This window comes from Scyliorhinus canicula, chromosome 12 (assembly GCF_902713615.1).
Source record: "Scyliorhinus canicula chromosome 12, sScyCan1.1, whole genome shotgun sequence".
NCBI lineage: Eukaryota > Metazoa > Chordata > Chondrichthyes > Carcharhiniformes > Scyliorhinidae > Scyliorhinus > Scyliorhinus canicula.
In genome coordinates, this window is record NC_052157.1 from 67,833,349 (window position 1) to 67,846,237 (window position 12,889).

Here is a 12,889-nt window from a genome sequence, read left to right on the forward strand (position 1 = left end):
ACATTGGTATTATTGTTGTTATAATACCAAAAAATACCTCAGTAAAATGTTTATTTAAAAAAAAATGAATCTTGCCTGTGAAGCTGGCTGTATAAGGACTGTTCTTTCAAATTCAGGCTCTTTAGGATAGAAGACAAAACAATATCAGAGGCTTAAAACGGTGATTAAATTGCGTAAAATAAGTTTGTGTTTCTCGGTGGAATACTCACCATATAAGTCGAGTCTGTCATTGGGGAATCCTGCAACACAATGTCAGCATGGTTAGAGGAAAGGCCAGAGAGTTCTTCTGAGAACCATGTAAAGAGTGAGAGGCAAAGCAGGCGGAAACATTCATCAACTGTGATAACAATGCACATATCTGAGGTCTCTACTCATAATCGACAGTTTTACATTAATATCCAAATATACCGAGCTTAGGGATGCTGTCAGTATTTTGCATTTAGGGTTGGTTGGCACCGCTTGCTGTAATAGAGATTTCGCAAAGGTGGTTCTGGTAACGCTTCCCGAGTGGGAGAGTGTCGTTGACTGAAGTGTTAAGGTGGACTGGTCTGTGAGATTTAAACATCAAAACATCTGGTGGCTGTGGTGCGGAAGAGACATTCTGGAATGCTCCTTCATAACAAAGATCTGGAAAGCGACGCAGTAGTTTTTTGTGTTTGTTGCCAAGGTTCATCCCGAGCAGCTCCGTGATGCAGGACTCTGTGCTCTGCAGGCTGTTCCCATGGACACACACCCAGACAAACACCAAGTGCTGTTCGAGCATCATCAACTCGCTGAAAGTCGATCTTTGATCTGTCAGAAAACTGTTGGTCATCCATGTGTTGTTACTCGTGTCTTAATAAAGCTCGTAGTCTCAAATGTGGAGAAGATGCTTTATTGTGAGTTCGTTCTCTCTTCAGAGCTGTTTCCTAAGGTTACCTTCAGTGCTCCTAGCTGGTGTGGGTGTATGTGTCCTGCCCCAAGTTCTGCCCTCTGTGAAGTGTGTCCTCACTTCCTGTCCCCGTCTATTTATATGGCTCTCCCGTGCCCCCTCTAGTGTTTGCTCAGTTGTATTGCATCTAGTTAACTTGTGATCACCACATCCCCCTTTTTCTCTTTACATATTTTCTGTACATCGTTAAAGAAAATTGTACATCCTGTCCCGGTGTATTTATAGCTCTCCCGCTGGTGTTTGCTCAGTTGTTTTGTATCTAGTCAATCTACGATCACCACATACCCCTTTTTCTCTTTACATATTTGCTGTACATCGTTAAAGAAAATTATAGAAAACAGTTACTTATGATATGCGTATCTATACAGGTGATGGTGCTATTGCATACTGTACAAAGCCAATGTAGTTATATGTCCAATCTCAATAAAACATTTATGAGTCCAAACTTGATGAATTTGTTCAGAGCTTTTTTTTTTCTTTTTGTTGTTGATGACGTGGTGATATTGATATTGCAAGTCCGCTGTGAATGTAGTTGGTGTTCCTTGTTCTTTTAAGTACCCAATGCATCATCCCGAGGTGTTTGCATGGTCACCTCACTGATATTGACTGGCATGGACTTCTTTCTGTGCTTGTGGTGTTGATTTATTGTCTCATCCGCCTTGGATGCTGGTGTGCTTGCTCGTTCTGGAGCAGACGTGAGTTTGTGCGATTCGTTGTCATCCCATGACATGTTTGTAGTCTTGTCATCGTTTTTCAGTGTGCTGTGGCATTGTCCTTCATGTGCCGAGTAGTACCATTGTGCACAAGTCGTTGTTTCATTGCTGTTGTTTCTGTCGTTCCTGTTTTTGTTGTTTTCGTTGCCGTACTTGTTGCTGTTTTTGTCGTTTCTGTCTTTGGTGTTGGCACTGTCGTTGTTCCTGACTTTGTTGTTTTCGTTGCCGTTCGTGTTGCTGTTTTTGTCGTTTCTGTCTTTGGTGTTGTCGCTATCTTTGTTCCTGACTTTGTTGTTTTCGTTGCCGTTCTTGTTGTTTCTGTCTCTGTCGTTGTCGCTATCTTTGTGCCTGACTTTGTTGTTTGTCTTGTCGCGCTTCATGTTGCTTTTGTTCTTTCTGTTGTCGTTCTCGTTTCTGCTGTGCTTCTTGCTATTGTTGTTGGTCTTGTCGCGCTTCATGTTGCTTTTGTTCTTGCTGTTGTTTGTCCCGTTTCTGCTGTGCTTCTTTTGACTTTTGTTTTTCTTGTTATACTCTATTCGTGTCCCGAGTGGATAATTTGAGTCATTGAGCATTTCGTCTCGAGAGTGGTGCGAATGATCTGATGTTGCATCGGTGCAGGTGACCTCAATCATTTGTGGAGAATTGGATTCCTCAGCTTTGCTTTCTTGGTGCTCCTCTTCCGGAGTCAAATTCTTCTCGATTTCATTTGACGCGGTGTCTCTGGATTCTTGGCGCTCCTCTTCTGGAGTCAAAACCTCCATGATTACAATTGACGTGATGTCTGTGGACTTCTGGCGCTCCTCTTCTGGAGCCCAAATCTGCATGAGTTCAGTTGACGTGGTGTCTCCGGACTCTTGGTGCTCCGCTTCTGGAGTTGAAATCTTCATGATTTCCGTTGATGTTGTCTCACTGGACTCCAGGTGCTCCTCTTCTGGAGTCAAAATCTGCATGGTTTCTTTTGGCTTGGTCTCTCTGGACTCCAGGTGCTCCTCTTCTGGAGTCAAAATCTGCATGGTTTCTTTTGGCTTGGTCTCTCTGGACTCCAGGTGCTCCTCTTCTGGAGTCAAAATCTGCATGTTTTCTTTCGGCATCGTCTCTCTGGACTGTTGGGTGGCCCGACTCTGTGCTTCTGTACAGACAAGCTGAGAACTGTCAGTCTCGCTGTGATCCTGTACGTCGAGTGCGATCACCTTGTTACTGTTTTCGCTCTGTGCTTCGGTACAGACAAGCTGAGAACTGTCAGTCTCACTGTGATCCTGTACGTCGAGTGTGATCACCTTGTCACTGTCTTCGCATGCAGTGGGTAGAGGTGCATTGTCTTCTTCTTGTTCATGTGAGCTTGTTAGACTTTCATAGTCTGCTTGTGGTTGCTCAGATACGGCAGGTTGACCTTCATGGTCTTGTGCATGCATGGTGTCAGTGGTTAGATGTACGTTGTCTTCTTCTTGTTCCTGTGAGCTTGGGAGACTTTCATAGTCTGCTTGCGGTTGCTCAGATACAGCGGGTTTACCTGCATGGTCTTGTTCATGCATGGTGTTCGCTAGGGAGTGTTTGCTTGCATCCCTTTTGGAGTCTTTCATTACTCGCACTGTGGAGCCTGTCATCGCTCGCTCTGTGGAGTCTTCCTGTGCTCTCTGTGTGGCGTCGTCTTCGTCTAGGGTATTGCTGTCATCCAATGTATCGACGAGCTGCCATGGCATCATGGTGTTGGATTCATCTACCATGAGTAGAGTCGTGTTGAGCTTTGCAACGGTGTCGCTGATGCTGTGATCAGCATGTCCAAAAAACTCCTCCATGTCTGAGTAGTATTCTTTGATACCCATTTCATCTTCGTTGGCTTCTTCTACCACGAGTTGATTCGTGTTGAACTTTGCGATCGTGTCGCTGATGCTGTGATAAGCATATCCGACTGACTCAGCTGTGTCTGAGTAGTATTCTTCGAAAACCAAATCATCCTGGTTGGATTCTTCTACCACGAGTTGATTCGTGTTGAACTTTGCGACCGTGTCGCTGATGCTGTGATAAGCATATCCGACTGTCTCAGCCATGTCTGAGAGGTAATCTTCGAAAAACAAATCATCTTTTGTTGTTTCGGAATTCTTTTTGTTCTCTTCACTTTGGGTGGTGCAGACTGCTTTTTTCAGGGTGTTGTGCAAGTTGTTTTTAACTGTTGGTTTAAGTTCAGGCGTTTTTCTGTGTTCTGAGGCAAGAAAATTTGTGTTTACCACTTTAAGTGTCTTATTTTCAATTTTCGGGCATTTCCCTTTTAAGTGGGCGTGGTCGGGATGCTCAGACGTCATGACGTCACGCGTAGGAATGAATTGCGCATGCGCAAATCGGCTTTCCTTCCCTGTGCGGTTCTGTGTCCATTGCGCATGCGCGGCTTGCACATGCGCATGATGATCCGCGACCAAGACTTTTTTTGACTGCGCATGCGCGGCTTGCGCATGCGCATCACGATCGGCACCGCCATCTTTTTTAAACTGCGCATGCGCGGCTTCCGGTTCCGGCGCATGCGCAGACGCCATTTGTAGTTCTTTGCTTACCGGAGACTGCAAAATGTGGTCCAACGCCATTTTTTGGCGTTTTTCGCAGATTTCAGGGATTTTTTTTTTCCACCAGGACTGGTTCTTCAAAATTCGTAAGTAATCTTCTCTTCCTGATTTGGACAGGGTTTCAGCGTTTTGGCTTTGTGAGAAATTCTTGTTATTTTTTTTTTTATCTGTACTTTTCATTCGCGATTTCTTGTTCTTTTCGTGATTTTTTAAGTTTTGCATCACTCAGTCTCTGTGCAGTTTGGACTCTGAGCATGCCTTGCTGTTCAAATTTCTCACAGTACTCTTCAAATTTGTTTAGTAACGTTTGTAAGCTGTTTCTGTCTTCATCTTTTGAGTATTTAAATCCATTATACACTTTCCTATTTACAGGCCCTGCGGTGAGAATTGCTATTTTAATGTTGTCGGAGGCTTCTTGTACCTCATTAGCTACGAGATTAAAATCAAACATTTGTTTAAACCTTTTCCAGACATTTCTTACATTGCCAGTCAGGTCTAGCTGATCTGGGTATCCAAGCCACAGCCTCGAATTAACGATGTCTTCCCAAGTCAAATGTCCAGTAGGAGATTTCCATGCCATTTTGAGCTTTCTGTGTCTGCCACTGAGTTGTCCTGTAGTAAGTGTCTGAAGCCACTCCTGGGTACCATATGTTGTTACTCGTGTCTTAATAAAGCTCGTAGTCTCAAATGTGGAGAAGATGCTTTATTGTGAGTTTGTTCTCTCTTCAGAGCTGTTTCCTAAGGTTACCTTCAGTGCTCCTAGCTGGTGTGGGTGTATGTGTCCTGCCCCAAGTTCTGCCCTCTGTGAAGTGTGTCCTCACTTCCTGTCCCCGTCTATTTATATGGCTCTCCCGTGCCCCCTCTAGTGTTTGCTCAGTTGTATTGCATCTAGTTAACTTGTGATCACCACAATCCAGTGCAAAGCATTGTCCATGAATGTGTTTTGCAGACTGGGACATTCCGAATCCCAAGACTACGTGCTGAGGGACTACGTACTAAACCTTGGGCCATCCACGACAGAAGCACAATGGGGGAAAGTTGCTGTCCAAGACCTTTCAGACATAGTGAACCGAGGGACTGGAAACTACATAAAAGCCCTTGTGCTATATGTCTCTCATGAAGTTCATATTGTTGGTCATGGTAGCACAGTGGTTAGCACTGTTGCCTCACAGCACCAGTGTCCCAAGCTCAATTCCCTGCTTGGGTCACTGTAAGGAGTCTGCACATTCTCCACGTGTCTGCGTGGGTTTCCTCCCGGTGCTCTGGTTTCCTCCAACAAGTCCCAAAAGACATGCTATTAGGCAATTTGGAAATTCTGAATTCTCCGTCTGTGTACCCAAACTGGCATCGGAATGTGGTGACTGGGGACATTTTACTGTAACTTTGTTGCAGTATTAATGTAAGCGTACTTTTGACAATAAAGGTTAGTATTATTATATTGTAAATATAAGATGTAATTGTGAGATGCCACATACAGTTGTGAAAATAAATCTACATCACACTTAATGCTAAATTTGAAATGAAGACACCATACTGTAGTGAAAATAAATAATCTACATCGCACTTAATGCTAAATTTGAAATGTTTTGTTAAGCATCTTGACAAATTTTATAAATAAAGTACAGTTTGGGGAAAATATATGACTCATCCTCTCTACCCAACTCTGAGTGTTGGATCGGGGGCACATCTGAGCCAATTGGGATTCCCAGTCTACATTGTCTGCTTTTACTGGGGAACAATCTCAGATCCTGAATGATCAGCTTCATGTCCCTGCTGCTGGTTACCTGGTCAGCAGATACACCGTGCTTATCAAGCATTAGTTAGCCCTTCCGCAATAAAGTTTATACGAGTTGAGTTTACCTGGTTAGAATGCCCGCCAGGCAGAGGAACATTGACATAGGTCCCTGCTGAAAACAACAAATACCAGTTAACACAAGAAACATTGACACTGATAAAACAATTTAGCACTCACTGGGTTCTGCACACGGACAACTTACTAACTGAACGCCAGTTATTATTTACCATCTTGCAATATGAAAATACCCATTGACCATCTTCCTCTTTGCAAAAATACTGGCTCAGCCCCAGCTGGAGTATTGGTCCCTGTTCTGGGCATCACACATTAGGAAGGTTTTAGAACGACTGCAGAGAAAGATTCACAAGAATGATTCCAGGGATGAGGAACATCAGTGACATAGATAGATTGGTGAAACTGGATGCGAAGGTTGGGCCTGTACTCATGGGAGTTTAGAAGAATGAGAGGCGACATTATTGAGACATACAAGATTCTCGGGGAGCTTGACACAATAGATGCTGAGAAGATGTTTCCACAGGTCTGAGAATTTAGGATCAGAAGGCACAATCTCAGAGTAAGGGGTTTCTCGGTGGAGAAACCTATGTAAGACAGAGCTGAGGAGGAATTTCTTCACTCAGAGGACGGTGAATCTGTGGGATTCTTTACCGCAGAGAGTTGTGGAGGTTGGGTCGTTAAGTGTTTTCTGAGAGTGTGGGAGGGCAGGTTCAATCAAAGATTTATTACGAGTATTGGGGCATTATCAGAAGATGAAATATTTGAGGATAATGGGATCAGATCTGGGGGCTGAGAATAATGCAGTTACTGCTGCAAGGAGCCAGCACAGACATGAATGGGCTGTATGGTTTAAGCACAACATGAGGTTATTCTGTGATTCTGAATTGGGACTTGCTTCAGAACCACTTGCATACATATACACACACACACAAACACACACTCGCACATGCACTCAAACTCTCACACACACACACACACACGCCAGGAATCACTGACACACACAGAATCACACACACACAGATACTCACACAAACTCTCACATGCACACACACACGTACAGACACAACACTCACACGGACACCCACCCACCGATACACACATGCACAAATTCATACAATGCACACACTCTTGCACACATACCACACCCACTGATACTCATACAGATTCTCACATGCATCACACATGTACAGGCACACACAACGAAACACGCTCACACAGGCACCCACCTACAGATACACAAATGCACCCATATGCATTCACACAAAAATTCATACAATGCACACACTCTCGCACTCACATTCACACTCACTACACCCACACACACACTCAAACACACATACACACAATGAGAAGAGAAAATCTGAGATTTCTCGGTATGAGTGATTTCTAATGGAAATTCTAATAAAGCACAGGAAACCTCAGTGAAGGTCAGAATGTCAGGAGGTATTTGACAATCTGAAAACTGTTAACCACTGCACCAGTTTTGGCGACATTGAATTATGCCAAGCAATTGAAGGTGGCCATTGATGTGAATGGAATGGATGTTGGTGCTGTACTGTTACATGTAGGTGATAAAAGGGTAGAATGAACTGTTGGGTTTTTTTTGCAGAAAACTAAATATTCACCAAAAGAAATAGTTGACCATTGAGGAGGAGACATTGAGTTTGGTATTGTCCTCGTAATGTTCTGACATTTATATTGCTAACGATTCACCAGAGACAATTGTATATACAGACTATAATCTATTCAAGGTTCTGGAGAAGTTAAAAGATTGAAATGCAAGACTGTTTAGATGGAGTTTATTGCTATAAACATTTAACTTACAAATTATACATGTATCAGTAAGAGAAAACATGATTGCAGATGATTTATCGTAATTTTGAAATGTAAGAAGGATGGGACATTCAGAGCTGGAAGAGAAAGACTGAAATGGACTAATGCTTATATTGCATGTATAAATATAATAAGATGCGTATTAGTGGCATTTAGTGATGAGTAATGTTTAAAGTTAAACGGGTTTGGAAAATGAAGACACCTTTACATATTGCCGGTTCGTTTTCTAAAAGGGGGAGTTATATAAAGCCTGGCTAAAGGTATACATATATCTGTTGCTGTAATATATTTTTTAAAATCCTTGTTTAACCTAAAGGTCTGTCTGCAAAAGGTTTAGTTAAGATGTCATAAGTGAGATCGTCATTCATTCCAATCAGGTTTTTGTTTACAAAGAGAGGCTTAATGGAATTTTGTTATGTTTGTTGGAGATTTCCTGAAGAATAGATAATTTGAGACATTGCGTTTAGATTTAGGTAAGCAGGTCAGGGAATCTGAGTGGGTCAAAGATGATGCAAATAGTGGAAGGAGCCAGGTCGGTAGCAAGCAATTTAGCATTTTGTTTGCTAGTCATTTTAAGCTGAGCAGCAGCTTTTGACACAGACAGGAGGATCTGCAGGCTGTTTCCTGAAAGGATTTCTCTCTCTCGCTTCAAGTAGACTACTTTACAATAAATCTCTATACAAGTGTACTGCAAGTAACCCTGTCTTTGCTAACTTTATTTGTACGTGGCTTTTGACCTATGATGCTCTTTGCTTAATTGGAGATAGAAACGGTACAAGTTAGTCGTAAAAAGGGTTTCCTTTTATTTTAAGAACTGTTCAACTGTTAACTGAAAAGCTATTTTCTGTAATGTTAATGTGTTTAATCCTGCTTAAAGAATGAAGTTTATTTTCATATAACATATCCCTATTTGTCAGTTGGATCACTCCTGGAGAGAAGTATCCTTTCCTCACAGATTTACAAATTATAAACAAAGCTTTTAGAGTTCTTGTCTGGTATCCTAACAAATGTTATGGTCTGGTCTGTGGTCTTAATATATGCACACAATGCCAGCATGCACACACGGTCAAATAAACACTCACACATGCTCACAAACTCACAATCTCATATATACAAACACACGCCCACTCACAATCTCAAACAGACATACATACAGACACAACATATATTAAAGTGGGAAACAAATCTCCCCTGTCCAGTTCAATTTAAGCATTTATTTTTCTGCTAACTTGCTTCTATTGGACAATTAATTGATTCCTTTACAATGAAATAATGGACACACGTAAGGGCACCAAACAGTTACTTTCCCACCTATTAGACACCACGATCAATATCTATTCCTGAACAAGTTAATGGAACTGGTTATTGGACCTGCAGTTTAACAGACCATGCCTGTCACACACACGGCTCCCATTCCCATGTCAACCCTATGTGTTCCTCTTCTGTATTATTTGCCAAAGTTCTCAACAGAACTGATGCTCATTCCTTTGCATTATCGCTAGGTTATGGACTGATCCTTTGTGTGCACCATTTACAAGATGCACTGCAGGAAATCAACAAGCACGGTGGGGCAGCACGGTAGCATGGTGGTTAGCATAAATGCTTCACAGCTCCAGGGTCCCAGGTTCGATTCCCGGCTGGGTCACTGTCTGTGCGGAGTCTGCACGTCCTCCCCGTGTGTGCGTGGGTTTCCTCCGGGTGCTCCGGTTTCCTCCCACAGTCCAAAGATGTGCGGGTTAGGTGGATTGGCCATGCTAAATTGCCCGTAGTGTCCTAAAAAAAAGTAAGGTTAAGGAGGGGGGTTATTGGGTTACGGGTATAGGGTGGATACGTGGGTTTGAGTAGGGTGATCATGGCTCGGCACAACATCGAGGGCTGAAGGGCCTGTTCTGTGCTGTACTGTTCTATGATCTATGTTCTATGTAAGCCTCCTTCAACAGCACATTCCAAATCTGTGACCATGACCATCTGGAAGGACAAGAGCAGCAGATTCCTGGGAACACCATGACCTGGAGGTCCCCCTCCAAGTCACTCACACTCCTGACTTGGAAATATATTGGCAGTTCTGGTAGGGTCACTGGCACGTTATCCTGGAGCTGTTCAAGAAGGCAGCTCCCCACAACTTTCTCTTTTTTTTTTAATTTAGAGTACCCAATTCATTTTTTCCAATTAATGGGCAATTTAGCATGGCCAATCCGCCTACCCTGCACATTTTTGGGCTGTGGGGCGAAATCCACGCAAACACGGGGAGAATGTGCAAACTCCACAGGAACAGTGACCCAGAGCCAGGATTGAACCTGGGACCTCGGCACCGTGAGACTGCAGTGCTAACCACTGAGCCGCCATGCTGCCCTCCCACAACTTTCTCAAGGGACAATTAGGGAAGGACAATAAATGCTGGCCAAGCCAGCGATCCCTCCATCCCACGAGTGATCTGCTTGTGCAGTTTATGCAGTAGCCTCTAATAGTATCTGTTTAGACAGAAACCAAATGGAGGCAGGTGCACAGGATAAGGGCACCTGCCGGACACACAGACCTCCCTCTGTCTGTCTCTCTCTCGATCTCTCTTTGTCTTGACCTCTGGGTTTCATATATCACCAGGATGTTCATTGGACAATCCGAATCTTACCAGGCTGCCCTTGCAGAATGGGTGTGCGCCTTCTGTAAATGAGAATCACTGTGGTTATTAAGCTCACAACCCCAATAATGGCCAGGATGACACACACAATGATTGGGTAGTGGGAAGAAGATTCTGAAAGAAAAAGGTGAAGGATTATTGTCATCAAATGATCAATACCATGATGGTCTGAATCATTCCTGCATGATACACTTGTGCCATATTCTGTAGTCTGGCCGGTATGAGTGAAGTACTACAGAATATCTAGTTCTTGACTATTTAAAATAATTTATTGTAAAACAAATGCGTGGTAAAGATAACTGAATATAAATATATAACAAACTACTAACACAAACACAATCCAAGAGTTATTGCAAATATATCTATCCACCAACATTTTTTTATAAATGTTTTTTTTATTGGGTTTTTGAACAAGGTATAATTACCGTTATGTACACAAGATAAGAAACATATATATATATATAATATATATATATATACACAGATATAGAAGAGAAGGGCACACCCCAACATACCAAAGAGAAGAAAATAGTACATAGTAAAAAAAAAATACAATAAAAATATGAAATAGAATAACTGGTAGGGTATTGTGCACCAGCTCGACAGCGGCAGCTCTGTACACCTGGCAAAATTATTTACAACACATAAGTAGGCGACTGTCTGCGGGGGGTTGTGGGGGGGGGGGATTGGGGAGGCAAATATACATTTGGGTGCCGGGGAGATAATTACAGTGTGCGATACTTGGCTGTGTTTCGTGTTGTTGTCGCCTGCTTCTCCCGAACGGATCTCGCTGCCGTCTCGTGCTCGCCTCCGCTTCTGCTCTCCTCCCGTCCTCTGTCTTTATTTTCCTCATCCCCCGCTCCTGGAGATGTCATGCACGTTTTGATATCCCGTGCCTTCCTTCCAGCTCCCATTTCCCTGCCCCCCCCCCCCCCCCCCCTCGCTGGTTCTCCTCTCTTCTTCCACCCCCCCCAGTGGTTCACCTTTCTTTCCTCAGGTTTAGCTGTTCCCCCCCACCCCCCCCCCCCCCCCTCCTCCCGGTCTATCTCTCCTTTTCATGCCTTGGCTACTTTCCCCTGAATCTTGACTACTTTCCTATGATTTTTGGCTCCCTGGCTATTCTTCCTCTTGCTCGTTGGCCACAAACAGGTCCCGGAACAGTCACGTCAATGGCTCCCACGTTCTGTGGAAGCCGTCGTCTGACCCTCAGATGGCGAATTTGATTTTCTCCGTTTGGAGAGATTCCGAGAGGTCTGACAGCCAGTCTGCAGCTCTGGGTGGTGCTGCTGACTGCCAGCCAAACAGGATTCTACGGCGGGCGATCAGGGAGGCAAAGGCAAGGGCGTCCGCCCTCCTCCCCAGGAATAGATCTGGCTGGTCTGAAACCCCGAAGTCCGCCACTTTCGGGCATGGCTCCACCCTCACTCCCACCACTTTGGACATTGCCTCAAAGAAGGCTGTCCAGTACTCCACAAGTCTGGGGCAAGGCCAGAACATGTGGGCGTGGTTGGCCGGGCATACTTGGCGCCGTTCACATCTATCCTCCACCTCCGGGAAGAACCTACTCATACGGGTTCTTGTTAAGTGGGCTCTATGTACCACTTTTAGCTGCGTCAGGCTGAGCCTTGCGCACGTGGTGGTGGAGTTGTCTATCCACCAACATGACTTACTCCCAACTCCCTGAGGCACAGAGTCACCTGGTAGGTTTACCGAGGGGCAGCACGGTAGCATGGTGGTTATCATAAATGCTTCACAGCTCCAGGGTCCCAGGTTCGATTCCCGGCTGGGTCAGTGTCTGTGCGGAGTCTGCACGTCCTCCCCGTGTGTGCGTGGGTTTCCTCCGGGTGCTCCGGTTTCCTCCCACAGTCCAAAGATGTGCGGGTTAGGTGGATTGGCCATGCTAAATTGCCCGTAGTGTCCTAAAAACTAAGGTTAAGGGGGGGGGGGGGGGTTGTTGGGTTACGGGTATAGGGTGGATACGTGGGTTTGAGTAGGGTGATCATTGCTCGGCACAACATCGAGGGCCGAAGGGCCTGTTCTGTGCTGTACTGTTCTATGTTCTATGTTTACACCTGCCACCTGATGGTCGGAGGTCATGTACATTTTATATACAAGATTGTTTATGCATATCATCACATTAACCTCAGCGGACAATAAGCATGTGATCTAATTACCAGCATGACAATTGCTGTGCAAGGCTTCACTCACACCCCGGTTGTGTGCTGGAGAGCCCCAATATTCTGGCTGGTTGTCTGATTAGTTTTGCGGTTCTTTTGTAGCCTCCTGATGCAGTTAGGTAACGATTTTGTGAGAAAGACCCTCCCCATCACATCCTCCCTCTGCACTCAGATTCTCAGTCCCTCCACATACTGCCCTCTAGGAGGCTGCAGTGGGGAAGGGAAAATCATT

The 12,889-nt window shown here is 44.3% G+C and overlaps 1 protein-coding gene across 6 annotated transcripts in view; it reads right to left on the reverse strand.

Moving 5' to 3' along the window:
• Nucleotides 1-12,889, reverse strand: part of LOC119974549 — a 35,353-nt gene that overhangs the window by 15,498 nt on the left and 6,966 nt on the right. Inside the window, exons 4-7 of one of the 6 annotated variants that reach the window (XR_005462522.1) lie at nt 10,472-10,503; nt 6,060-6,103; nt 210-239; nt 76-119 (exon numbers count right to left, since the gene is read on the reverse strand). Coding sequence is in view for 4 of the 6 variants with exons in the window: in XM_038813529.1 (XP_038669457.1) it covers nt 76-119; nt 210-239; nt 6,060-6,106; nt 10,472-10,594 (244 nt within the window). In the remaining 2 variants the exon portion in view is untranslated. Of the gene's footprint in view, nt 1-75; nt 120-209; nt 240-6,059; nt 6,107-10,471; nt 10,595-12,889 lie in introns of all 6 variants that reach the window. The other 5 variants (XR_005462521.1, XM_038813530.1, XM_038813529.1 and 2 more) reach the window with 5 other exon arrangements.